Raw genomic sequence first — 26,555 nt, forward strand, 5'->3', positions numbered from 1 at the left:
GCGATTTGGTAGTGGGAAGGCCCCGCTCCAGTGTTCATTGGGTGCTTTAATCCCAGCCAGAGCCTTTTTATGCCTGAGAGCACCTTATGATGCTGTAACTAACCTCAAACCTTTAGCAGCGGGAGGCAAACAAGCCTCCAAATCCAGCAATGTCATGCTTTAGACACACACTCCGCAACAGCATGAATGAAGGGGGAAAAAAACTGGTTGCCTTGGAAACACTAGAGTCTTGGTAATTATTACTGTAACTGTGTCTGCACACCCCACCTATAACAGAAATGAATAATAAATTTTAATCAGTGAGTGGCAGCTTTCTGTTGTTGCGGTGTGCTCGCCGCTGCTCCCTACTGGCTAAAATGATGAACTGCGCCAGCCACAGATTTTTCTTCTTCCCCTCTCTGTCCTCCTGCAGACTGGGTGTTATTTCTAGAAAACATTATCCCTGGGTAACTCTACCACTTCCGCTGGAAAGCTATTCTACTTATTCACTGCCCCCTGTATTGCCACATTACGTGTAAGCCGTGACCTCTTGTCTCTGCGTTTCTCCTTCTTTTGTATTTTGTTAATCTATGTTGCATTTAAATATTTGCTATTCCAACTTTCCAGCCTTGCCTCTCCGTTTGAACGGCTTTCTCCCTTATCCAGATCCCTCTAGATTGTAACTTTGGAGGCAAGGCTGCTAACAGCTTAGTACCTGGGGCTGTCCATCAAACTAACTTTCATAAAACCCTTTACTGATGTTATTCCTCCCCGAACAATTCTTCTGGTCAATGCCAACAAAACGTTCCACCTTTACGTTAGCAATGTTTAGTGAACTCGGCCTACAGGCAAATCCCATCGATAGTGACACAATTACCTCTGTTTAAGTATAACGGCAGGTGTTAGCGAGCAGACTGAATACCGTTGCCCTTTGGTTGCCGTTACACTGGCGCAAACCCGCTATTAATCTGCTATTGTAAGACGAACAATTAGCAGAGGCAGTTGATCTATCTTTTTGTCGACTCATTTGCGGTATTTCTGTTGCTAGCGGTTTATTTATAAATTAGGACGCTCACGATGATTTAGTGGATGTGATTTAGAGGGCTCTGCTGGCGCTGGCAGGATTCGCGTATCACGGGGTTAATGCGGGTTACAAGGCAGCTATTTGTAAGACGGGGAGAAAAAATACTGTGCGGCGAAGACACCGATTCACATCTAAGGACTTCAACCTATTTAATCTTTTACCCGCGATATGAGCGGCGTCGGATCCCGCTCACGCATGTAAAGGATCCTGGATCGTTATCAGCGTGTAGAATTAGGCGTAGAAGTGTCTTACGGATATATTATCACGGAAGTTCAAGGTACGAGTCTGCGGTCTGAGCTCTTCCAACTATTAATTTAGGAGGGTCGAAGGAAGAATCTCTCCCAAAAGACAATTGCACCTAAAACATGAAAAGGTCCTGTGTGAACAATAGTTTTTTTTCTAATGTAACATTTTCAGTCCTCCGGAAGGCTCAACAAATTCCAGACCTCCTGAAAATGAAACGCGCGTAACCCGTCCCGTGGTATTACGGTTAAGACGAGGACGGCGTTTAGGAAGAGGACCTGCGACTTGAGTTTGCACAGATTGGGCCAGCTTTAATAATGAAAATAAGAAACATGGAGCACAATGACCAACAGAACCAAGCGATGCGAGCTCAGGTACTTAGCCGAAGACATAAATAAGCAGATATGGCAGTCCTTGTTCTTGCTCCATGAGGCTCATCCAGATCCAAGTGTAAGCACAAGACTAGAAGCATTAGACTCCCCAGGATATTGGGAAAGGTGGGTCACAACCTCCATAGCTCCTGAATACGAATGCCTACAAGAGTCCTAAGTCCTAAGTTTCTTCACCGAGGATTTGAGTCTCGCAACATCTTCAAGCACCGTCACCTCCGGCTGTCTGCTTCTGCCCGAGAAACTTCTTTGGCGTTGCTCTTGCAGATGTAATGGTCCGACGTGCGATTTCCGGCGAGGCGCGGGTTAGTAGGGTTTGTGTATACAGCTCAGATATAGACCCCATGCAAAAACCTACTTCTTCGGCATCAAGTTTCAAAGGTTGCAGGATAAGGTTGCGCGAACATTTTGTGCCTTATTAGTATCTCTAAATATTAGAAATGTATCTTCACAGAGGCATTAAATGCTCCAGTCAGGATTATTGGACCGTTAAAGGTCATTATCGTCAGAGAGGGGAATCAGAGTCCCGTCAAAACATTTACTGACTGACACCTAATTGGACTTGTTATTCCACCCAAACACAAATATGTTTCCTGTTGTTCTAAGAAGGGTTTGTGCTTCAGTTCCAATGCCGTTCCCGGTCATTCAAACAGCGGCTCTGTTTACCCTGCTTTGTATTGAGGGAACTGAAGCGGTCCACCGGGTAAAATAAAGACCCCAGATGTCGGAATGCTTATCATTTTTATGTAGCAGGCCAGCTTTAGTTTTAACTAAAACAAAATTTAACCCAAAAAGATCGGTACTGAAATCCCACAGACTTCATCTATATGCATCTAAAACAGTTCTTGTTGGAAAAAGAAACATAGTTGAGATTACCCAAAGCTGTCTTCTGAAACTAAAATGATATATAAGATAAGCAAAAATGACTACTTACGTGGCATGCGGTAGCTTCCATGATCAAAAAAAAATAGCTCTCGGAGACAACAAAAAGGGGCTTTAAGACTAAAAACTGGAATTATTAGCATTGATTATAAAAATAACTTCGATTTGTCAGAACAGTTCCTTGTTGCTCCCAGACATTAAAACAAAAACATGATTTTATATTTCTGCTGGTGTACAAAGATTGCCCCAACAAAAGGTTTTGTCCCCCGCGGAGCGGCGCAGCTGCCTACACACCGAAACTTAACAGCTTACAGATCCTGGCACCGGAGGAGACGACGCGTCACGCCGACTGTGGAACTAAACGCAACGCAAACTGGAAAACCACCCCGCCGATCTTGGCGAGAATAAACAGATTACGGAAAACGAAGGTAACTTCAACGGAAACGTTAAAAAAAGCACAGATACGCAAGGAAAGCAGGAACAGAACGTCGCGCACCAAAAGAGATCCATCGCGGCGTCCCGACACGCACAAGTCTGCCCGAAAGGGAACGGATTCGCTAAACCGGGCGGCCATGTCCGACGGAGGGGAACAGAGGAACCGTAGACTAAACACAACGTTTCACGGGTTACGTGTAGGTAGGAGATGTCTTGGCATCACGGCTAGACTTTGCCCAAACGGATTTAGATAGCCGCTGGCTGCTCCCGATTCATTAACGCGTGAGCCGCCGTCACGAACACGGAACGCTACGGGAAACACGCGGAAAACACCCAACACAAACTCACAGTAGAAACTTTTATTTAGCTTTTTTTTTTTTTTTTTTTACATTTACCATTGTGAAAAATAGAGAAACGATTCACGAGAATTTGTATTTTTCTGTGGAAAAAATTACTATTACAAAATACCATTTTCTTGGGTGAAAAAAATTGTGTTTTTTACTGAAAATTCCCACATTGAACTACAAGAGGGCGAAATTAAGGAAAACAAAAAGTACAGAAACCCATTTGCTCCATTTGCCCTCGAGAACGTTACTTATTCGGTTTTAGTCTACAAGCGGAAAGGAACACAAGATATTCTGAACAGATAACTGATCGGACTCGGAAGGTTTTAAGCAGCACTTTATAGATATGACCCCCGTCGCGCTATAAGCAGGACGCTATCCTGACTTCCCCATCAAAATATTCCTCCCAACCCAGCGCTATGAGATGAAGCGTTACGTTACAGAGGCTCTGTAATAAGACCTAACGGAGCACCCAAATGGGGGACGCCATGGGCGGTCCGTCGGGGTGTAATCAGGGGTTAGAGGACGAGATTTCTCGCGGCCCTCCAGCTGCTGCAGGACTACTTCTCCCATCCTCCTCAGCCAGCCCCTTAGCTGCACAATGGGAGATGTAGTCCTGCAGCAGCTGGAGGGCCGCACGTTGGACGCCCCTGACATAGGGAATAGTCACTGGCGCTGTCAAGTAATCCTTACTGTAGATTTTTACTGATTTAAGGAGTTAATTTGTTTTCTGGGGTGCCGATGCAGAAAAAGCCTTTCATTAAACTCTCTGCTGTTGCGACACCTCTGATTGCGCCGTGCGAGGTCACGAGTCTTTGGCACGTGGCTCTGGTTCACAAATGAACGTATACCCCGTGATAACACAGGTATGTCTAGTGCCGACACACATAAGCATAAAAAGAGTGATCACCTCCATATGTTGGGTCCCAGGCTTGTTGGGAACCCTGAATTTCATGTTACATGGCTAAGAGGGTGGCAGACAGGTAATACCCGTCGCACGTTAACGACGAAAAATAAATGGAAAGTATCAAAAACGGCATTATGGCATTAACTCATCGGTGGCTCCGTGACCGTGTCATGCTGGGTCCTTCATATTAGATAAACCAAGTTATGGGACACGTTGCAACTGGTCATACAAAACGTATGTATGTGCACAGGCAGGGGCACTTAGCCCCGTGCCATGGTTAAACGCATGGTGGCACTTATTGGATCAAGTCTACTCCGCAATTGCATATTCGCTCACAAAAAAAGAAGAGAAAGAAAATGGCTTTTTGAAAAAGCGAAGGAACAAAATTTAACAGAGGAAAGACAAAAAAAACAAGGAAATTAAAAAAAAAAGAGACATCAGGTTAACCTTTTTAAACACAAGAAGACCCTGCAGCATAGACCCCCTTAACACCAGCAGAGCGGCCAAGTCCAGCCCTCCATTCTCCTGTCAGTACCAGAGAACGAGAATGTTAAGAACCAGGTTAGGGGCTATTTTTTCTGTTGTATTCTGGTGGCTTTGAATTTGGAAACCCGTTTTGTGTTTTCGGCGGGGGTGTCACAAGACGGCTCTTCGGAATTGCGCTCTGGGATAGTGGGCAGTGCCGGGTGGGCAATGCTTGTGACCGGTACTGAGAAGGAGAAAGGCTCCTTTTCCACCACGGTTCCCGAAAAAGCCTAAAACATAGAAAATTCACATAACTCACGTACAACTTTATAAACACACCTGGTTAACGGTAACGGTACCCCTCATTCTGAAAAGGCGCAGCCACTTATACAGAGAAACAAAGAATACTTTAAAATGGGGCAAACATGCAAGATTAATGGACCCAGTGATGTAATATGGGGGCTGATTAATACAGGGGTTGGGAACTGAATACATAAGACCCCAAATATTATTGGCCCTCAAACTGGCCTTCGTTACTAAAGTTACAATATCTGCAACCTTTTCAGAATTTGAACCAGATACGGTAACGGAGTAACATGCCGTCCCATGAGAGCGCACACTTCATCTCTGAGAGACTCTCTCACCTCCAAGGGTCCGAACACAGGGGACAGCTTCTTCTGCCCTCGGTCGTCGCGGTCCTGGGTGCTGTCGCCATGGTCACTGAACGGGCTTTCATCGAAGCTACAGTTCCTTTGGTAGGACCTCCGCTCCTCAAACTCGGGTGCGCTGCTCTCGCTGGTATCGCTACATACGCTGTTCTCTCGGCTCCGAGACTTCATGATGGATTTTCGGGGTACGTACTCCCCATTTACAAGATCAACAAACGCCCTGTAAACAAAACACAATCCCTGCTTTACCCTGTGTATGGGGTCTCTGCGGGAATCCGCAACTTTCCACATATTACCGGGCGCTCGAGTGTTTTAACGTTACATTTAGCAGCGGCGGGTCCCAGCCTACATCTCTTAATAATACATCTCTACCTCCCTACCCACCTGTATATATCTGCTGGTGTCTTGATGACCGGTAGTTCTGGGGCGGCGTGGCCGTTTCCGGAGCTGTTTTTCCGTTTCCGTTTGGCCTCCTCCTTCTTTTCACTGTATTTCAAAGTTGTATTTTTTCCAGTGTTTATCCTGACCTGAAAAAGGTAAATTATTCAAGAGAGTAAACGTTTGTCTGCTGACTTCAATAATGAAAAAAAGGAGCGGGGTTCATCTTGAACACAGTAGCATTAACTGATGGCACCGAGTCCTTTACAGGTATGTTTTCTACCTGCATTCAATCAGGGGTATAGCCTTACTTGAAGAGATACACATAAACAAACAGAACGCACTCTTTTTGGTTCCACGGTATGTTGGAAGTGTATGGTGGCCACCGCGTTTTTACAGCTCCCAGGGTCCTCGTCGTCGTCGCTGTGGTGGGCCGTTGAGCTGTTGATGTGATGGCTGCTCAGTACGCGTTCTGCTTTTGTAAGTTTGCCCTGAGTATGCGAGTCTTTGACCTCCACATTGAGGTCTGTTTTCCGATTCTCTTTGTCTTCTTCGGAACACAAGTCGCTCTTAACCCTGAATGTCTCCTCCGTCCTGCAATATAATACAGGAGGGGATTGAAAGAAAGAACCATGGCTTACCGAGGTTCTTATCACGTAGTGTGGTTCATGTCCACCTGTGGTAGGTGGCGGCCCAGCGTATTCTCGGTGTCAAGCTGTTACTGAGGAGCGGCATCTACTACATAACCAAACGATAATCAAATCCTGAAAATGAGATCCGTAAACCCTCCTGTTCTAAACCGTATGAGCTGCGGTGTTAAAGTATTTACCAGGAATAAGTGAATCCATGTACGTGGCCGGGTCACTTACTCGTTGAGTTCTCCTTGAAGTTCCTCTTCCTTCTCCAGTTCCTCCAGCCTGGCCCATAACTCTGCATTGTCTAGAACTCGCTCTCCTGCATGAAGGTCGGCGTCGAGGGCGTCTGCTATCTTTGGTTTAGAGTGAGGTTTGTGCGCCGTTCTCTGTTTACCTGTGGAACGTTGGCGAAGGTTGCGGAATGTTTACTGTAGAAACCCGACAATCGAGGACGTCTCTAAAAAGTCATGTTTTTAATGGATCTAGAACTCTAATTCTTTGTCACCTATAATAGAATCTCCCACCTAAAGCAGTAGGTTCAGCCGAGAACCATTGGATCCCATTTCTACCTTGCGACACCCTATCCGGAGACGTGTGAGAAAGGAGTAACCCCCTCAGGGCCGGTTAAAGGGCCGAGTCCCTGATCCTTAGCTGGGGAAAGGTATTCGGAGCGGCAGCCCCCCTTTTCAGGAGCGCGTATCAGCGCCGCCGCTTCCACTGATTATGCAACTCGTTTATTTCTATTGCCCTCCAAAATCTTTATTCTCATTACAAGTATCCAGCTCTGGTAATAAAAGATGCAACAGAGAATCTTTCTCCGGCTTCGCTATGAATTTTAATCCCTCTTAAAACAATTGGCCGTGATAGCGGAGAGCAGGAGATCAATGCAGCAAAACAGACAGCTGACACGCGAGCAGCGACGCAGGAGGGGGCGAAATAACTCACGGTACAGATATATATTTAGAATACATGCGTGTAATCGCTACATTGGCACTCGCCGTGTACACAGACTCTCCCAGCACACGCCTGACACACACCTGTAGATGGCATGCACCCCCATCACACAGATCAATGCATTTCAAAACCTGTTTAATGGGAATATTGGAAGCGTGAATGGCAGTAAAGGCGCGTAACACTGTCTGGTCCGGATACACGGAGTTCTGTGGCGGTGTTAATAAACCTGCGTACCTTTTGTTACTACCGTCTCCGCTCCGGCTTCTTCTCGAATATCAAAATAATCCCCGTCTTCCTGCAGCGAGTAAAAGGAGGCGTTAGTCGAGTGCTTCGAGAAGCGCGGATCACGTGGCGGCCCCTGTCCGTTGGGGGGCGCTCGCGCCTCCTCACCACTCCCCACTATCACTTACGCCGCTCATTCTCTGCAGGTCTTTGGTGAATTCCACCCGGGACTCGAAGTTTCTTAACACTTCTTGCAAATCGTCCAGTGCTTTCCTAACATCTAGGAAAGAAAAAGGAAAAAAGATGAGTGTGAGGGGCTGCCCGTAACACCCCTAAGACATGTTGCACGTTACTATTCTACTGGCCTATTACACAGAATCTTATTGAATAAGCTATATTTAAGTGTAACGAACGACATTCTAACATATGCAGAGCTCCGGCATTTAAAGGGTAAACCGAAGCCCAAATGAAGTTCTTTAATGCGCTTGACTGATAGTTTGAGATGGATCTCGTGTAACATCACATAACTGTGTTTGGGATTCCTCGATCTGTAAACGCACCAAATGGTCATTTCGGTTGGTCTAACAAAAAATATTGGGGTATTCAAGTGGTCTTTTGTGTCTTTTATTAAAAAGAGAGAACAATTATTTCGTGGCAGCGGGTCATGGGAGTTATAATCCAGTAACAAGCAGCGCTCCGTATGAAATCACCCGAACCATTTAATACACTTTCTGGAGGAGACGGTGTTATGTGGGGGTAAAGGCAGCCCGACATACGACATAATAGGAGCCCCTGAAAACCCATACATTAGCCCCCTACCAGGCTGACAGACCCCCGAGGCCCCATTAACCACAGCGCAGCGCGAGAAGCAGCAAAAGGGTCGCTTTCCAGAGGCTGCGGATCCAAATTTAAATGTATTCTCGGCTTAATGGATAGAAAACATTTTCTCAGCAATCTGCACCTATTTATGTCCCGCCATGATATTGAAATGCCTTTTTTTTAAATAAAAAATAAAGGTGAATTTAGCAGAGTCTGGGTTGCAAAAAGCCAAAAAAGCTATAAAATTGAGTCTAATAATACACTTCAGGTTTCAAAGAGAACGCTGTAATTTTAGCTCTACACAAACGATGAGAGTCTTGTTACACGTTACACGTTAGCTGCCACAATGCCCAGCAAGCAGAAAGGGTCCGGACGGCTGCGGGACCCCGGGCTGCCCCTGTCGGCTATAGAGAAGGTGACCACGGAGAACACGGGATGGATAAAGTGCCGTTTTCACACTAAACCCTGGAACATTCCATTGGCTTTCATGGCTTCATTCCAACTTAACAACCCGAGCTATTCTTCCCTTCTAAAAACAAGTTAGAACTGCGAAGCGCCATGTACATGATGTACACGGGGAGCAGATCCACTAAACGGTGCGCTGGCCTCACAGCCTAGGGATATAACACCACGGGTCCGGCAGCCTCGTGTTAAGACAGGAGTTTCGTAGCCGAACGTACGGGTCAAGGAATTTACCAAAATGTAAACAGCGGTTCAGGAAGGCAATCGGAAGCCGTCCGGAAACAAACAAAATAATCATTTAAAAAAAGTGCTCGCAAACCGGATTAGTCTGTACCTTTATTGGACGCGCTGCGGAGGTACCTTGTAACTTATTGAAAAACTGTGCCTGCTCCCCAGACGGATCATAACGTTTCACGTTTCAAATAAATTCCAATTGTGTATTTTCAGATTTGTGCAAACGCCATACTTTTTGTCCTATAAAGCAAAGCGGATCGCGCCGTAATCTTTTTAGTAAACCAAACGCCGCGTTTGTCCCAAATAATCAGCCACATCCATCGCTTTCCCGGGTCTGAGATTTGATTTCAACTTCACAGGAAACAAAATAATAATAATAATAAAATAAATAAATAAAAACAGCAACTTTGTTTTTCCGAGGGCAGCCGGCGCTTAGAACGGAAGAATTTCACCCCCTTTCACTGAATGTTACCGAGCGTCACCCCGCAATGTGCGATGCCTGAAATTATATTCATTTTACTCGGAGATAATTGGGCTTAAAAATTTGGCACAGCCAGGTAATCGGATGCCAGGGAATCTGTTTTATGCGGATACATTGTAACAGGGGCTCTTTTATTGGGGGGGGGTTTTATCTCGTTCCGAGGGAGGTGGCGACGGGTTCTCTGCCCCAGACCTGCTTTTATTAACGGACGTATTCTCTCCACGGGCCCGAGCGGATTCTTTTAAAGCCCCCCCCCGACCCCAACGTGTGTTTATTTTCCTGTCTGGTGCACTAATTCCAATGCCGCAACAAAGATCCGCGCTGTCCGGGTCCGGCCCCACGGGCTATAGTGACCGCTAAGCAAATAATCGTTTGATATCGCGCCTCTTTACATATGTCACGTTCCCTCCGAACCGGTCATCATCCCCAAAATACCATAAATCTGAATGGAGATGTTAAAACAGCCACGTTGGTTTTTTTTTGGAGGGGGGGTAAATGTATGGATTGTAAGTGAAGTGAGATCCGTGAAAAGCACTCTTCAGAAATTAACATAGAAAATGTCAATCAGTTAATAATATCTGGCAGAGAAAACGCAGAGTGTAATAACCCCCCCCCATCGTTTCAGATCACACTCCACCCCCCCCCAAAAAAAATAACATAAACCCGCAGACGGGAAGCAAACATGCTTTTTCCTCGCGCCCGTCCTATCCAGACAGACAGCTGTTGCCACTTTTTGCAATGAACGGGCTACAAAAGAAGGGGAGGAAAAAAAAGAGATGGCATTAACAAAATGAAAATTACGGTGTAAACAGTTCATAAAATCTCACAGCCCTGATGTCGCTGTAGATCATTAAATTTCTGCAACAATTAGACCTTTTCTCACGGCAGCAAATTGGACCGGTTGCCATGGCAAATCGGAGCCCTTAAGTCATATATCTTTGATTGCAGAAAGGTCAGACTAAGACAGCCTAATAACTCAAGAAGCTGTTTGACAGATTTCATCGGAGCATGGTCACATAACAGCATAAAACTATGTCGGCAGTTGTTAAAAGCAGAGGGTCAGGGAAAAGGTTAAGGTTACGGAATGTTTTTGCTTCAGTAAACTCAGTCAGATAATGTGTCTAACCAGCTTTAGATCTAAAGAACATTATTTTAGGTAGGAGGTCAAATCAATAACTTTTTTTTTTTCCGCGGCAAGTGGAAAATATTAAATATGGAAGCGTGGGGGGGGGGGAGTAGGTATGAGGTTTTTTTATTATTATTATTTTTTATTTTTTTTCTCCCAGAAATCAGGCTGCTTATAAAATCCCGGGGAACGGAACTGAAATGTTATCAGTGGAATCCTTGAGTTGACAATGTCTTTAAAATTCATTGCTCATGGATAGTGGCTCATGAAGGGAGAATGGCAGTAAATCATTGGCGTGGAGATTTCGCTGTAGTTAAACGAAAAGGTTACATGCTATATTCAATGCACTACCTGAACAATCATACTAATACGGGGCCATAAATAAGCAGGAGGCATCTCATCGACCCCCCCATGTCTCGCCTGTGTATCCAAAACGCATCCCTTGGAACTTATTAACATTAACATATTGCCCTTGATTGACAGAACCCATTAGACAAACCTTTTTTCCCCATCTAGACCCCAGTTCTTGCCCCGTGCATGCCATCAGTTCTGCCCCCCGCCTTATCTACGCCCCAGGCAGAAACCTACTTACGTAGGGTACACCCAGCTCCCGTTCCGCCTGGTGATATTGGGCAATCCAAATGGACCCAATGGCCCTCATCTGCCGCCGATTCTAAATATTTTGTTTCTACGGTTCCTTCCCGGCGCTACATGCCCCCAGACCACCTCTCCAGGGCATCCATGCACTCTCCAGGGCAGACGGATGCCCCGATGGGGACTAATCTCTGTACCTTACACACAATTCGTGGACATTTTAACAATTTATTTAGCCCATAAGATACCTTTTACACCAAGCGCACAATAATCATTTGCTGTTAGTTCATCAAAAAAAAAAAAGACTATTTAAAATAATCCCGCAGCCGGAGACGGCAACCTCGTGACATTTATTAGATACGCAACAAAAAAATAAAGAAGAGAGGCTGTTCTTTGCAGCACTGGCAAAAAAAAATCTATAAAATTAGAAGCAATAGCAATTTACATACGTAAAGCCAACCCCCCCCTCCCCCACAGAAATCTTTAGGAGAAAAATATATCAATACCCAAACCGCGGTGTTATTAACAGAAATGTGCAATGATTGAAACCTCAAAGGTAATTAAATATGCAAATCTATCGGCCACATGGTGCAGCTGACAGCTGCCTGGTACCTTGCCTGCTTCCCAACCCCTACCCCGCCAGCAATCACTGCCCCGCTTGCAGGGAAGGGGTTAAAAAATGCTGAATGATTTATAACGAGCTTTATATAAAGCGATACCTACAGCCTGGTGGTTGGGATCCACCTTGTACTTAATTAGCTAAAGCGAGGCCGGATTGCATCTACCCCGACGTTCCACAATGTAAACAATCCAGCTCGAAAACCTTTAAGAGTCATCTGCGAATCTCAAGATCAAACCGCAAGTGCCTGGCGCAGCTGGGAATTCTTAAAAGCTTCAAGTGTGGATATTACAGTTCGGAGGGTTTTAGCCTAACATCTAAACACAGATCGTCGCGAAGCGCCGTCAACGCCTTCAATTGCCTCTTGTGTCTGTCCAAAGCACGCGTGGAGGCACCGGGAACCCAATCGTACCGTCGACAGGGCAAACTTTCTCCAATGTTCTTACAGATTCTGGTAAAAACGAAAACACGTCAACTCCCCCCCAAAAAGTGACGACCAAGCCTTCTTCTATAAGCCTTACCGGTTACCATGAAGCCACAATGGAACCTGCCCGTTCCTTTAATGTCCCGATATCATGCCCAACAAACAACAAAGTAACAAACATTCTACGAGTCTACACCTTTAAGAAGAGACCCACTTCCCAGACCAACCACCGCGTATTTATTGTAAATCCTAAATAAAAACAACAACAAAAAAAAGTTATTAAACAATGAACATGTTATTTCTTTATTCCTTTGGCAATAAAAATCTAATTAAAATCGGAGCACAAAGTACTCCGTGGCCCCTTATTGCTTTGTAATATCACAGGTTTATTTGGAAACCACCTAAAATATCTTCGCCAGTCGGTGAAAACATCACAGAGGTTCTTTCTGGTTCCGACAAAGGAGTTCTTTCTGGCCCCGGCTTGCTCTATAACTTCAGGAGGACCACGGCTCATTAGAGTACACGTCAAATTTTTATTAAATTGTCCTACATATAAAAAAAAAATTGTTTAAAAAAAATCCTTTATCGGGTGAGATGATTTTGTAGAAACGAGTAGATCTTATTGTGTTTTCTTGTTTAAAACATGAATGTTTTATCAGTTTTAAAAGAGAGATCTGGGAGATGGCGCACCTACTGCCACGTGCTCTGGAAACTTGGTCTGATAGCGGATGTTGAAGCATATTGGGATCATCTGCTGTACAGACACAATATCGGAGCCCACAAGGGTTTTTGGCAGGGCAAGAAAGAAACGTCGGCAGCAGAAACTTCCTGGCGAATTCTTTCAAGATGAGCACAGGAAACGCGTGTGACGTAACGGACGTGGACTTATTAAGAACACTGATTGAGTCGAGCATCGTTCTAAACATTCCATTCATCTCTGGACACCTCTACCCATTTAAAGTCATACTCAACGGTCCGATCACAAACGAGAACGTGTCACAATGGGTCTGGAATGTATAGTAAGTCAAATGAGGGCAATGAAGACAACCATGTGCTGGGGCCTCCACCCATGAGCTGGGGCCTCCACCCATGAGCTGGGGCCTCCACCCATGAGCTGGGGCCTCCATCCATGAGCTGGGACCTCCATCCATGAGCTGGGGGCTCCATCCATGAGCCGGGGCCTCCACCCATGAGCCGGGGCCTCCACCCATGAGCCGGGGCCTCCATCCATGAGCCGGGGCCTCCACCCATGAGCCGGGGCCTCCATCCATGAGCTGGGGCCTCCATCCATGAGCTGGCAAAGATGATGCTACCCAGGTCGATGTGAGATTTCAAACCCATCCTAGAAAGTTCGAGACTCTCGTGAAAGTTCTTTAATCGTAAACGATAAAGGTTCTAGACTCTCAAGTTCTTTGAGTATAAAAGAAGAAGGTTCTAGACTCTCAAGTAAGTTCTTTGAGCATAAAAGGTGAAGGTTCTAGACTCATAAGCAAGTTCTTTAAGCATAAAAGACGTCGTGCCCTGTTTCCACTTGATAAAGATGTGGAAATTGTATTGTTCTCCCAGCCTCGTGCCAGTTTTCAAGAATACATTTGTTCAAGAAATGTTTGCGGATCTTTTGCAAGTAGTTTTTTTTGAAAATGCAAATGTCCGATAACACAAGAAGAATAAAGATGACCGTTTTTTTTTTTCTTTGTGTGCTTAAAAAGCAGAACTTTTTTTACATTCCGAATGGAACGCAATTTATTATCCCCTATTGTAAGAAGACTGAAATTAAAAGAGAAGAGCGCTTCCTATATAAACACTTTAAAATCACCGTGCATTCGGAAACTCCGCCCAGAATTATAAATTACGAACAAGTGATTTCCCTGATTTGGCTCTAATTGTATTTTCGGCCCGGCACATTATCCAACGGGTTTATTAACCTCGCAAAATGTATCTTCGCGTTGATTCCAGTTCGCATCTTATATCAATCAATGGAAGACAGACTTGCAATACTTATTTCAATAATCCTGGTAATTTGCTCTTTCACGAAAGGTTTTTCCCCCTCTCCTGCTCCTCTCCAGATGATTTCTTTTCTTATGCTAAATAGTTTTGAGTATTTTTTGCCAGGATATTTATTCTGTAGCGTTGCCTGTTATTTCTATTTTTGGAGGAGAAATGCAAAGTCTTTAAAGAACTTTTAATAGCTTAATATGTTCAATGCATCTTTATAAAGTTTTGGAAGGCAGTGCAGTAGAATAGAAAGGATGCAATTATGGCCTTTTTTTATATCACGAGGCAAAAAATATGACAGTGCCGTGGATTTGGCAAATGTCTTCCAGACAGACCTGTGAATACCAGGGGGTGTAGTAACAGAGACAAAGCAAGTCGCAGTACAGGCATCAAAAGTTTTTTGTTCACGAGTCTCTTAAGATGCTGGGGTGCTGTGATAACGTGGCAAGAATGAAATCTTCATCGCGCGTCCCGCACAAAACTAACTTCAACCCCCGTAGTTTCTAACTGGTCCAAGGACTTTGCCGGCTCCAGATGTCTTACCGGAAGCAGATACTTGCCGTTTACCAAACCGGATCTAGGTGTCTGGCCAAACAGAACATTTGGCCTTGTTGGTTGTACGGTTACATTGTTTCTTCTCTTTACCAATAAATATATTATTTCGGGATTGGAGTGAGGCTCTTGGCCACGTGTCAGTAAAGCTCGGCAAGTCGGCGTGCCCGAGCAGAACAAGGGTAAAGCGATTAAAGTAAATGAGCCACGGATCACCCACCTATCCCCCAACCTGCCCTCCAAACGCGCAGGAAAGTCCACTATTACATGACAGAAGGTCATATTCTAAAAGAACGCTCCTATTCAATATTATGGAGGAATGTGGAGGATATATAACCCAACCCAAAAGCGATCTACTTATTCGGTGGGATAAAGAGAGGTCGGGAACCAGCATCAGAGAAAAGACCTATCAATTTCAACCCGGAACCCACGCGAAACAGCAGGTCTGCTATCATAACGCCGCGCTATAGCACTGAATCTTTGGGAGGAGAAGAGTTAACGTCTGTACGAAAAAGCTGAGCCTGTCATTCAGAGCAATAACAGCAAGACGGGGCAAACAAACAGAAACATGGAACAAAACATGTACTTTTATTAAGGAACTCGCAGGCAACGCGGACCCAGCTTGTAGTTAATCAGCCTGATTCTGTGAAAATATCAGCGCGCCTTCGTTTCCAGACAGCAATGAAACGAGCCTCGTGATAACACCCGGAAGAAAGCGCCGTCTAGGATCTTTACTATATGCGCCACAACAGGCTGCTATATGCAGGAATTCTTCAAAAACAAGACCATTTGGGTTCTCACCCGAGTATCAGCTCTGTGATGAGATCCCAATAAACACGTATTACAGGTTATGGACACAGATGTAGCCATTTCTACGGCTTTACCTCCAACACATGCTGGAGACTTCACCTCGTGCACAGAGGTGTGTGTATGTACATATATATATATATTTATGCATCTGTACGTATGTATGTATGTATATATATATAGATCCTGTGCACGCACGTTCTAGGTCACGCATTACATCAGAATGAGTATCACGTGTTCCCTGTAAAGGACGCACACAAGACTCTTTAAATAACATCCTATTTAAAGGAACTGTTGGATGCCAATGAGAGACAAATTGTGTATTCCCCTCTGGGAATCGTATCAAGGCACAGGCAACATTCTGGAGCCTGATTAACATCCTCCTTAATCAAGAGGGGAATGTGGAGGGCCGGGGAATACGGCAGCAGTTATAAAAAGAAAACGCTTTTACTCGTAGCCCTGCGATCCTCGGGCTTAACTTCCCTAGGAGCAAATCCAGGTGGCAACACTGGGTCCGGCAACCGGGATTATATTTGAACGGGGTTGCTTTACGTGTAGTTTTGCGCATGTAGGGATTTACATGCAATTCTACTTACGGGGAGGTTGTGTTCGGTAGATCATGATCAGTAGCTGGCAGTGGGCAGAAATAAGATTGTTGGTCTCTGGGGTCATCCCTGGATCGCTGATGAAAGGTGTAAAGTGGAGTAATATTGTTTCGCACTGCAACCGCATTGCAGGTGATTACATGTTTAAAAAGACCCAGTTAATCTATGCAGGGGGTACAGCTACCTTCAGGGCAGTAAGTACCAGCCCCTTCTGAAGACTGCTTGTCTTTTGTTGCCAAAGGAGCGAATATGAATACCGACAAGCTAAAGGCCAGTGGAACTGAGTGCTATAGGGATATGACGCCATGCTAGATTTCATTCCATCTCCCGTAGCCCCCAGTTCCTCCCTTTCCTTTCCAACGACTGCCAGACCGAGCCATGTGATACCAGGAGAGAGAGAGGGACTTGCGTGTTTTCAGAACGTCAGGGGTCTGGGACAGTGACATAAATGTGAATCAAGCCAAAGAGTGATCTTTAGGCAGATATCTGAAACGTATATTCGGTGAAATACATACGTTTTTTCCTGTGGTCGACCAGAGCCGAGGCTTCTTTCGCTGAGCATTTGGCAAACCAGTTGTCGCCGAGTAAAACTGTAATCTCGTTTGTCTGGACTAGTCTCCCAGGCATGAAGGCAAGTGGCCCAAATGGTACCTATCGTAAAAAATAATTAAATATCATCATCATTGTTTCTGTGCCAACAACAAAATCATTAAACTTGGTATGAAATTCAATCATAAGGATCCTAAAGGTTAGAAAAACATAGCGATTGGGAGTTGTGGGAACAAAATCCATTGATACAAATCTTAACAGAAAGATGAAAGGGCAGATCTGCTTAACAAAGAAATCCGATTTTACCCACCATGACCTCGTAAGACAATTTGTCCGGCAGCGTGTGGAGTCGCTTTTGAAGCGCGTCATAGTCGCTTTCCACCTTCTTCCTGAAAAGAGAAAGTACCTCGGGTCACAGAGGTTTCTGACACAAGAACCAAAGCAAAAGTCTACAGCGACCAACTTCCAGAAGCCGCCTTCAGCAGCCGGACCAGGAAGCTCAGGGTCCTCCACGCTGCTTCCCTCCTCCTGGAACCCACATCGACGGCATCTTTCACAACGTCGGATTTAAAGAGCAGCCGGTATAATTCTGTTTTCATTTCTGAATGTCAGTTGGCACAACATAGCTGACGTTTAATATTTAAAAAGGCTTGGATAGCGGAAAGGTAGTCGCTACGGGTTTGCCGAGACGTTCAATCAGCAACAAAACCCGACTAGTGGTCCGCTTTAACGGGTCTTATGTATCCACGTTGGCCAAAAGCCTAAAGGCCATTGCCTGTGATTTAATCGGTGACCGGGAGAAAATGAAGACGCTGCCACAAAGTAACAATGTCCTGCATTGCGCTTATCACGTGGTATTTTAAATAACTGTATCTATATCCGCTGTATTACTCCAGTGACTGCATCTAAAACCCCGGTATATAAACCAATCGTCAGTGGGCTGATGGAAGGATGATCTCTAAACGTAAGACACCGCCGTGCTTCATTATCCAGGAGAATAAAATACTGAGCTATAAACCATGCGGAAATAAACTGGATGGGGGGGAGTGCGCACACACAAAAAGGTGACTTTATCTGGATTTTACACTTACCAGTGCTGGATCTTTTCTTGGCAGCCGCTGACCACCTGTCATTAAAACAGATAACCGAGTGTGAAAAGAAAAGAAAAAAATACATATATATATACACACCGCGAATATCAATGCATCAAGAAACCCAAAGCTTACAGATTCAACGGCGCCGGCTTCAACATTTTTATTTGTCAGAGCAGAGAGCGGCGAGCGTTAGTTCTGAAGCAAAACGCTTTATCACATCCTTCTAATGCAAGCAGATAACGGCGGAAAACAATGTAATTTCTCCCCGTTTGCCATTCCCGCGCACTATCTTGCTTCGGCTGATATTGGCGATATGACACGGGAAGACATTTGCTCTGAATTTCCCTTTTTTTTTTCCCCATAAACTGAATTAAAAAAAAAAAACATAAAAAACATCAATTTTGATAAGAAAGGATCATCTTAAAGCTACGAGAGGAAGAAGAAGACACGTCGCTGGTTTATTACAATGTGCAGCGAACGCAGCCGATGGCTTTTGCATTCGGGAGGTAAATAACAGCAACAAAAGTGACATAATAAAAAGGTTAATTCCGTTATTAAAAGCAAAAAAAGGGAAATGGGGCGTTTATTAACAATATCACAACTATTATCATGATTTACGGCGCAATTACGTCTTTATAAAGGGAGTTGCCTATAAACCTCCTCCAATGAGAGCACAGATACCGTTCGCTGTCCAATGAAACGGTCGCAATACGCCAGATTTCCCGTCTGTTTGGTGAATTGTAACTCGTTTCAAGCAGCGGGGTTCTCTCTTTGCACATCTCCGGGGCACAGAAAGTACTTTTGTTTCAAATGTTTCAGGAACTATATAGGTAAATGGAGGGTAAATGTGGGTGGAGCATGTAGACACCTATACAATAGCCATTAACCCTGGAGGTGCTGTGTGTAATAGAAGACACGGATATCCTTTGTTTGAAGGTTATTGTTATTATTTTACTATATTTTATACATTATATTTCCAAACATGGACTGTGGTTTTTCTATTGCTGGAATCGCTCTAAATAGATTGTAAATTAGGCTCTCTCTCTTTTGTTGGCATTAAGTTACTCGAATAATATAACGTCATTTCCCATCGCTCAGCATAGATAGAGCGATAGCGAGAAAGGGGAGAGAGAGCGATAGCGAGAAAGGGGAGAGAGAGCGATAGCGAGAAAGGGGAGAGAGAGCGATAGCGAGAAAGGGGAGAGAGAGCGACAGCGAGAAAGGGGAGAGAGAGCGACAGCGAGAATGGGGAGAGAGAGCGACAGCGAGAAAGGGGAGAGAGAGCGACAGCGAGAAAGGGGAGAGAGAGCGAGAGCGGGGAGAGAGAGCGAGAGCGAGAGCGGGGAGAGAGAGCGAGAGCGAGAGCGGGGAGAGAGAGCGAGAGCGGGGAGAGAGAGCGAGAGCGGGGAGAGAGAGCGAGAGCGGGGAGAGAGAGCGAGAGCGGGGAGAGAGAGCGAGAGCGGGGAGAGAGAGCGAGAGCGGGGAGAGAGAGCGAGAGCGGGGAGAGAGAGCGAGAGCGGGGAGAGAGAGCGAGAGCGGGGAGAGAGAGCGAGAGCGGGGAGAGAGAGCGAGAGCGGGGAGAGAGAGCGAGAGCGGGGAGAGAGAGCGAGAGCGGGGAGAGAGAGCGAGAGCGGGGAGAGAGAGCGAGAGCGGGGAGAGAGAGCGAGAGCGGGGAGAGAGAGCGAGAGCGGGGAGAGAGAGCGACAGGGAGAGAGAGCGACAGGGAGAAAGGGGAGAGAGCGAGAGCGAGAAAGGGGAGAGAGAGCGACAGCGAGAAAGGGGGGAGAGAGCGACAGCGAGAAAGGGGATCGATAGATAGCAAGAAAGCTACATCTTCTGATAATTTGCATATGGGTCTGCATAGTGATGGGTCTGCATAGTGATTTTACAACAATCTATATTCTCACAGAGATATATACTTTACAGAAAAATACTGAATAATCCCAATGCCGGTTCTCTCGTTAAAAACACGTCCATTGGCTGGGTTTTACAACAACAAAAAAAGATCCGTATGTAAGCATACCATGTGGTGAGACAAAAAAATCATCAATCAGGGTTGCTCTTTGACGGTGCCATTTTGCTCCAGCGGAAAATGATGCTCTGGTGCCCATTTCACGTCACCGACAATAGATTTATGCCAGGCTGGTGTAACATCTGCCAGCACATTTGATTTTTGCATCCAAAAAGGTACACAAAGCTTCCACCGCTAAACAAACAGCCCCTCGGATCCTACGGACATGAAGGATGATTCTAAAGACCGCAAGAAGTCTACAGCGTGTAAGCCTCTCTTAGAAGACATGTCCCGCCCCGGAATACACGCACTCCACGCCGCGAGGACATATTGCAATCATACCTTAGAATAAAAAGGCTGAGAGGCGCACCTGCGCGACCGATACTTGGTTCATCCATCACATTACCGGCCCTCTGGAGATCAATGCATTCTGTCACTTATTGATAACAGAGCCGTTGATTCTAATACATTCATTGCTTTAAAATCTTAAAGGACAAGCTCTCTATAGGGGTACGGTGCATGCTCAGCATTGTCTTACAGCGATAACAAATAATTTTACAAGGTTTTTTCCCCAGAATATATATACTTTTTTTTTTAACCTCCCCGTAGAAATTAGCTTCTGCATTTTTCTCACGTAGTTAATATAAGTAACAGTCTCTATCCATAACTGATGTCTACAGAAAAGTTGAGGAAAATGAGCTGTAATAAATATTTATGAAAGCTGGCACACGGAAATATCTGAAAACATTACAGGAGATTGATTTTAAGATATTTTTTTTTTTATATATGACGCGTGCGGGACGTGAGAACGCAAATCCGCACAGCGTAAGGCTTGTAAATTGGAAAACTAAAGAAACACATGTGAGCGGGACAGGCGCGGGGTGTTATGAACAATAAAAAAATATAATAATAAATATATAATTATAATATAATATATATTTTTATAAAATATATATATAAATATGACTGTTTAAATGTCCTGTGCCTGCCCATGCGCGAAGCAATACAGAAGTCTTGGAAGATACAGAAGCGGCACATTCATTAACCTCAACACGATAATCCTTTCATGGCTGCATATTAACTAGTTACATATTCATAATCACTTACATTATTTAAAGGGCCGTCTATGAGATTTGCTAGACTATATCCATTAACTACAGTGATAAAGGTTACAGAAGATATTTTACTTAATGTTTCCAAGAAGCTACTTTAATTAGCTAATATGCAAATGAGGCATATTTTTTTGACAGATAGGGCCAATGCCAACGGTTCATACGTTCTTTCTATAAGCCATTCGCGTGCAAATAAAACACGGAGCCTTCAACTCATAACATAGGGCAGTCGATGATGTTACAATAGGATTTTTATTACCCAAAACTGTAGTGTTTCGTACCGATTACGATAGCCAGAGAGAGAGAGAGAGCGCTAGATTTATTCCATGTCTGGATACCTATTGCTGTTTCGTAGCAGTATAAACACCAGCCTTTAACCAGAACTTGTTCTAAACAAGGGTGGAAGGGTGAAAGATCATCTGGTATGGGATTTCGGTCCTGTAACTGTGAAAAGGTATTACCCCCGAGCCCGTTCAGCTCCTGTACCTGCGTCACCCCAGCAGATCACAGCCGCGTGCATTCTAACAAATGGCCACCAGGTGGAAACAGTCAGCAAGTGACTCACGAGTGTTTAGTAAATAGGCAACTGCTCGTACGTCCGGCTATAAAGCGGCCAGCTCCTTCTGTCCTATTTTAAGAGTGTAGAGCAGCAGACGAGCGTCTTGGCTACCTGCAATGGCGGCCTCCGGTTATCCGCGTAAAGCAGGTTTAATGCTCACCGCTATATATACGATTAAGGTTGTAAGCTTGCGAGCTGGGCTCCGTCCACCTAATGTACCGGTTTGTCTTAGTCTGTCAATTCTAGTCTTGTCAGACCCCTTGAATATATGTTTTGTAAATTGTTGGCGCTATATAAATAAAATATAATAATAAGACCTTTCATTAGAACTTGCTACCTTGTAGCCAAGACGCAGTACGGCCGAATGCAATAAACCAACAGGAGATACAGGGGGTAACAATGTTGCGGTGTATCAGGATAGACCCGCACGCTTCCTACCAAGAGGATAAATCAAAGCCTAACGTAGGGAACTCCACATATTAATACACATTTTTACTCTTGACCAGTTACAAGCACCTTCCTGGCTCCCATTTACTTTACAATATGTGTATTTGGCAGATTTTTCTGATTCCGTGTTTTCATTTGCATTGGAAATAAAAAGTGTCCTCGTAATGATGCATTAGCGTTTCTCAAGCAATGTCTAAATCTAATCTGTAAATTAATTTTATCTCCTGTATGATACGCTGATGGTGAAAGAGCTGGAATAGAATAATTAAAATGTCTCTTCAACTTGTGCCTCTGGAAATAAAATTAAGCACTCTTTGTTTTCACCTAAGAAAAAAAATAAATACATACATATTATTCCCCGGGAGAGAAACAGATATTGACAAATTATTCTGGTCAGGAGCGAGGAGACGGGTTGGGGGATAGAGTGATTATTAATGCACAATATTCTAATTATAATAAAACTGATGGGAGAGGAAGGATGCCGTCTGAAGCGCTTGCAGTATGGACACACGGACATGCACACAGTTTAATCACTCCAGAACCCACATGTAATTCCCACTGACTCCCACCCCGAGGGGCTTCCAGTCCATAGACCTGTGCATAGAGATTCGCATGAATTGCGAAGTTACCAAACGTTAGTAAATTCGAGGGTTCGTACGAAGCCCTGAGGATCGGGGACAGGACGGTGCCGCAAGCGCAGCCTTACTGCCCTCAGGTCAGAGAGTGGAGGCTCGGGGAGAGGACGTCGCCACAAGCGCTGACACTTTGGCAGAAGTTCCTTCCAGTTATGTCCGTGGAGAAGAGTAGGAAGATGCATAAGAGAGAGAGAGTGCGAACGTGATTGCGAGAGTGTGACAGAGTAAGTAAGAGTGAATATGGGCAAGGAATTCTGTTCTGAAATAAAGGGAACAAAATCCATTGTCTCTAAACAAATGAGCCAAAAATGAACCGAAAAATGTGGTCCATTTGCACATGTGTACCAGTCACCAACCCAGCCGGTTCACAGACAGGAGGCGTCCTAGCATGTCACAACGCATGGTACAAGAACACCCTGACAATTTTGAACCTTTTATCCTCCTTAGTAGCGAGTCCTTGAGGGTCTCTTGTGATCTGAGTAATTTTGCTGTGTCTGGTATATCTTTTGTCCTTGTAAAGCAGTTGGACCTGTGGGCCTAGCACACGTGTTTTTGCCATTCTCCTCACGCTCCGTCCCTGAGCTCCGCTGCGACATGTGACACTCACCCCCTGTGTTGGGTGAAGACAGCTCTCCCAACTGTCCAGGAATTCAAGAATGCAAAATGGCGTCATGGAACTTTGTGCAGCTGGTGTAGCAGAAATAGTAGGCCAGAACTATGCAGCCCCGCTCCCATTTCTACTAAATGAGTCGGTGCAGACCAGTAATTCACAAACGGCAGATAACAAGGTCAGATTTAACCCCCCCCCCCCGGTACATTGCAAGAGGCAAACTGTTTACGCCTGTATCGTTCAAAGGTTATCCTTACCTGAACACTTCTCTATCTCCAATAATGGGTGTAAGATCTATGTTAGAAAGAAAGAACCGAAACAACTACTACTTTTCACTCTCCTTCCAGCAGTATCGTCAATGAATATTTTCTTACGAAGTCAATATGTTCATTATATCAACAAGCAACTGAAACCCTTAACCCCAAAGAGGCAGCTGCGATGCCTGAAGATACCTGGAGTCATACAATCTACTGATGTCCCTTTAAATGAATTAACTTTTTAGCTTGGCTGGAATCAAAGCAAAGGGAGGATATTAGTGACCCACGAGGGCTGCGGATACAACGTATTTCTTTTGTGTTTGAAAATAACGGAGCTATTGTGCAAACGGTTAAAAAAGGAAGTCTCCGTGGATTCAGGACTAGTTCCCCCTCTCTGTGTTTGGAGGTTTATCTGCTGAGACGTTCGCTGGCCTAAGGAGGCTTAAGGATCATCTGCAGCAGACGAACTCAACGGCTTTGCCGCTGCTGTGATTAGGAACATTTATAAAACATCACATGGAAGTACAGATACAGAAAACAGACACTATGTGGCGAGAAACATCAATTCTGACTTTGTATCGGTAGGTTGGTTAGACGCCGGGCGGAAGGTATACGCCTGTAATGAGGTCTCATGACTCGAGACATGAATTCTCACATGTAATTTAACCTCTTACTTGTGTATTCACGTCCAGCTGTTAAGATAACTTTTACCCCGACGGCATTCTCCAGACCAAAAACTCAAACAACCAATCACACATTTGCTAAAAATCAATTGAGCTGCAAATGAGTTCCAAATTCTGAGTTTCCCGTGACGTTGTGTGAAGTCGGACCGCTGGTCGGGTAGATCAGTCAGTCTGTTGAGTGTTACCACCGCTGGGGCAACAAGTAGTGAATGTGAAATGAGAGTTGGTAGCCAACGTGACATGTTGTTACCCCTGTTCTGCATGTCATGTATATAGTGTTATTACTCCTGTTTTGCGTGTCAGGGTGCCAGCATCTATCTATCTATATATATATAGTGTTATTACCCCTGTTCTGCATGTCAGGGTGTCAGTACATATACATATATATATATATATATACATACATATACATTATATATATATATATATATATATACACACACATGTAGTGCTATTACCCCTGCTCTGCATGTCAGGGTGCCAGTACCCACATATATAGTGTTATTACCCCTGTTTTGCGTGTCAGGGTGCCAGCATCTATATATATATATATATAGTGTTATTACCCCTGTTCTGCATGTCAGGGTGTCAGTACACACACATACATATATATATATACATATATATATATATATATATATATATATATATATATATATACACACATGTAGTTTTATTACCCCCTGTTCTGCATGTCAGGGTGTCAGTACACACACATACATACATATATATATATATATATATATATATATATATATATATATATATATATATATATATATATATACACACACATGTAGTTTTATTACCCCTGTTCTGCATGTCAGGGTGCCAGTACCCCCATGCATGCTCTTGTTACCCCTGTTCTGCATGTCAGGGTGCCAGCAACTCCATGCATGCTCTTATTACCCCTGTTCTGCATGTCAGGGTGCCAGCACCTCCATGCATGCTCTTATTACCCCTGTTCTGCCCTTCTCCTTACCCTTCCTTGCTCTTCCTGCAGTCTGGACACTTCCTTGTGGCTCAGCTGCTTCTTGTTCCCCGTCTTGTCCTCCATGCTGCCGGCTGTCCCGAGCCGTGTGCCCGCTGTCCCAGCTCCTTGGACCCCTCACTTCGGTCTCCACATTTGCCAGTTACGCACAGACGGGGAGTGACGTCACATTCTCGCGATCTGAACTGTGAGAGTCTCACGTGGAAGAACAGCACGTGCCTACTGTAAGAAGGGGCGGGGATCCTAAACATAGCAACCGCTGCATAGCAACCGTCACACCCCTCTCTGCCCAGCGACCTCCTCATCCAGCTGCCTAGCAACCACAGCATCCAGCTGCAGGGGCATCACGGCGTAGTGCAGCACAGCCATGATACCACAGCCAGGGGTCCCTGGGCACTTGCACCGGGGTGGGGTTTATTTAAATCCCAGTCATGAGCTAAATTTCTCTCTATAGTGCAGCAAACTCTTAATTGTGGGGCAGTCGCCATGGAAACCAATAATATTTTTCCATTGGTTGCCCGGAACGATATGTTTTTATTAGATTGCCTGTAACCTTACATTATTTTTAATGACTAGTGTGAAATTTCTGTTTATTTTTTTTTAAGCAAAAAAGTTATTACAATTTATTTGTGTATTATTATGATTATCTCTTATTTTGTTTTGAAAACACCAAAATATTGCATCACCTGAGTACTAAATTAACTGGCCTCTTTATGTCAAGAATGTAAGATCTAAATAAAGTTTTTTGCCATTTGAACGCACAGCTGCTGGGTGGGTTTCTGATGAAGATCTCATAAAGCACTTGTAAAGAAATACGGTCCAGCTGTCTCGGTCACCTGGGATACCCCCCCCCGCCCGTAATGGTACGGCCCCCTCTGTTTACGTATACATTATCATATATGACAATTTAGAGAACACAAGCCCCTATTAATGGGGTAATCACAATACCCAACTGCCCCATCAATCTTTAACGTCCTGACCCTAAATCCCGTGCCCCGGGGTATGAGGAGAGCGCTGTTACTGAGGGGTACGGAGGGAATACATTTCAGGTTCACAATAAACTGTCGTCACGGAATGTCATATAAATTGCTATTCTTATGGCGTATCGCAAGCGTGCACAGCCACGACAGAATATTAATCAGCGCTAATAATAATGAATAAAATGCAAAACGGATAATGTTGGATTCGCCCGGGTTACTTATCCTGAAATCCATGAAGTCAAGATAAGAAAGTACTAAAGGAAAAGTCAGATTGTATTACAGATAGCGGCCATGAATGCCATTTACATTTATTTCCTTAAGGAG

The 26,555-nt window shown here is 44.6% G+C and overlaps 1 protein-coding gene across 1 annotated transcript; it reads right to left on the bottom strand.

The window, feature by feature from the left end:
• Positions 1-4,700: 4,700 nt before the first annotated feature.
• URI1 (URI1 prefoldin like chaperone) lies at positions 4,701-25,420 on the bottom strand. The gene is made up of 11 exons (XM_053449246.1): positions 25,243-25,420; positions 17,944-17,978; positions 17,163-17,241; positions 16,819-16,954; positions 7,774-7,865; positions 7,598-7,658; positions 6,644-6,803; positions 6,119-6,368; positions 5,781-5,923; positions 5,373-5,616; positions 4,701-5,018 (listed from the first exon to the last, which is right to left on the bottom strand). The coding sequence occupies exons 1-11, from the start codon at positions 25,315-25,317 to the stop codon at positions 4,833-4,835; spliced, it is 1,461 nt and encodes a 486-aa protein (XP_053305221.1). The 5' UTR covers positions 25,318-25,420; the 3' UTR covers positions 4,701-4,832.
• Between the last annotated feature and the right edge of the window lie 1,135 nt (positions 25,421-26,555).

This window comes from Spea bombifrons, chromosome 10, assembly GCF_027358695.1.
Source record: "Spea bombifrons isolate aSpeBom1 chromosome 10, aSpeBom1.2.pri, whole genome shotgun sequence".
Taxonomy (NCBI): Eukaryota; Metazoa; Chordata; class Amphibia; order Anura; family Pelobatidae; genus Spea; species Spea bombifrons.

Excerpts from the sequence above, each read along its gene's own strand:
- URI1 (XM_053449246.1), bottom strand. The coding sequence starts at position 25,317 with ATGGAGGACAAGACGGGGAACAAGAAGCAGCTGAGCCACAAGGAAGTG. Across the intron at positions 7,659-7,773 it reads ACCTGCAGAGAATGAGCGGC|GAAGACGGGGATTATTTTGA; the intron begins GTAAGTGATAGT and ends TACTCGCTGCAG. Across the intron at positions 5,924-6,118 it reads ATACCGTGGAACCAAAAAGA|GTCAGGATAAACACTGGAAA; the intron begins GTGCGTTCTGTT and ends TACCTTTTTCAG.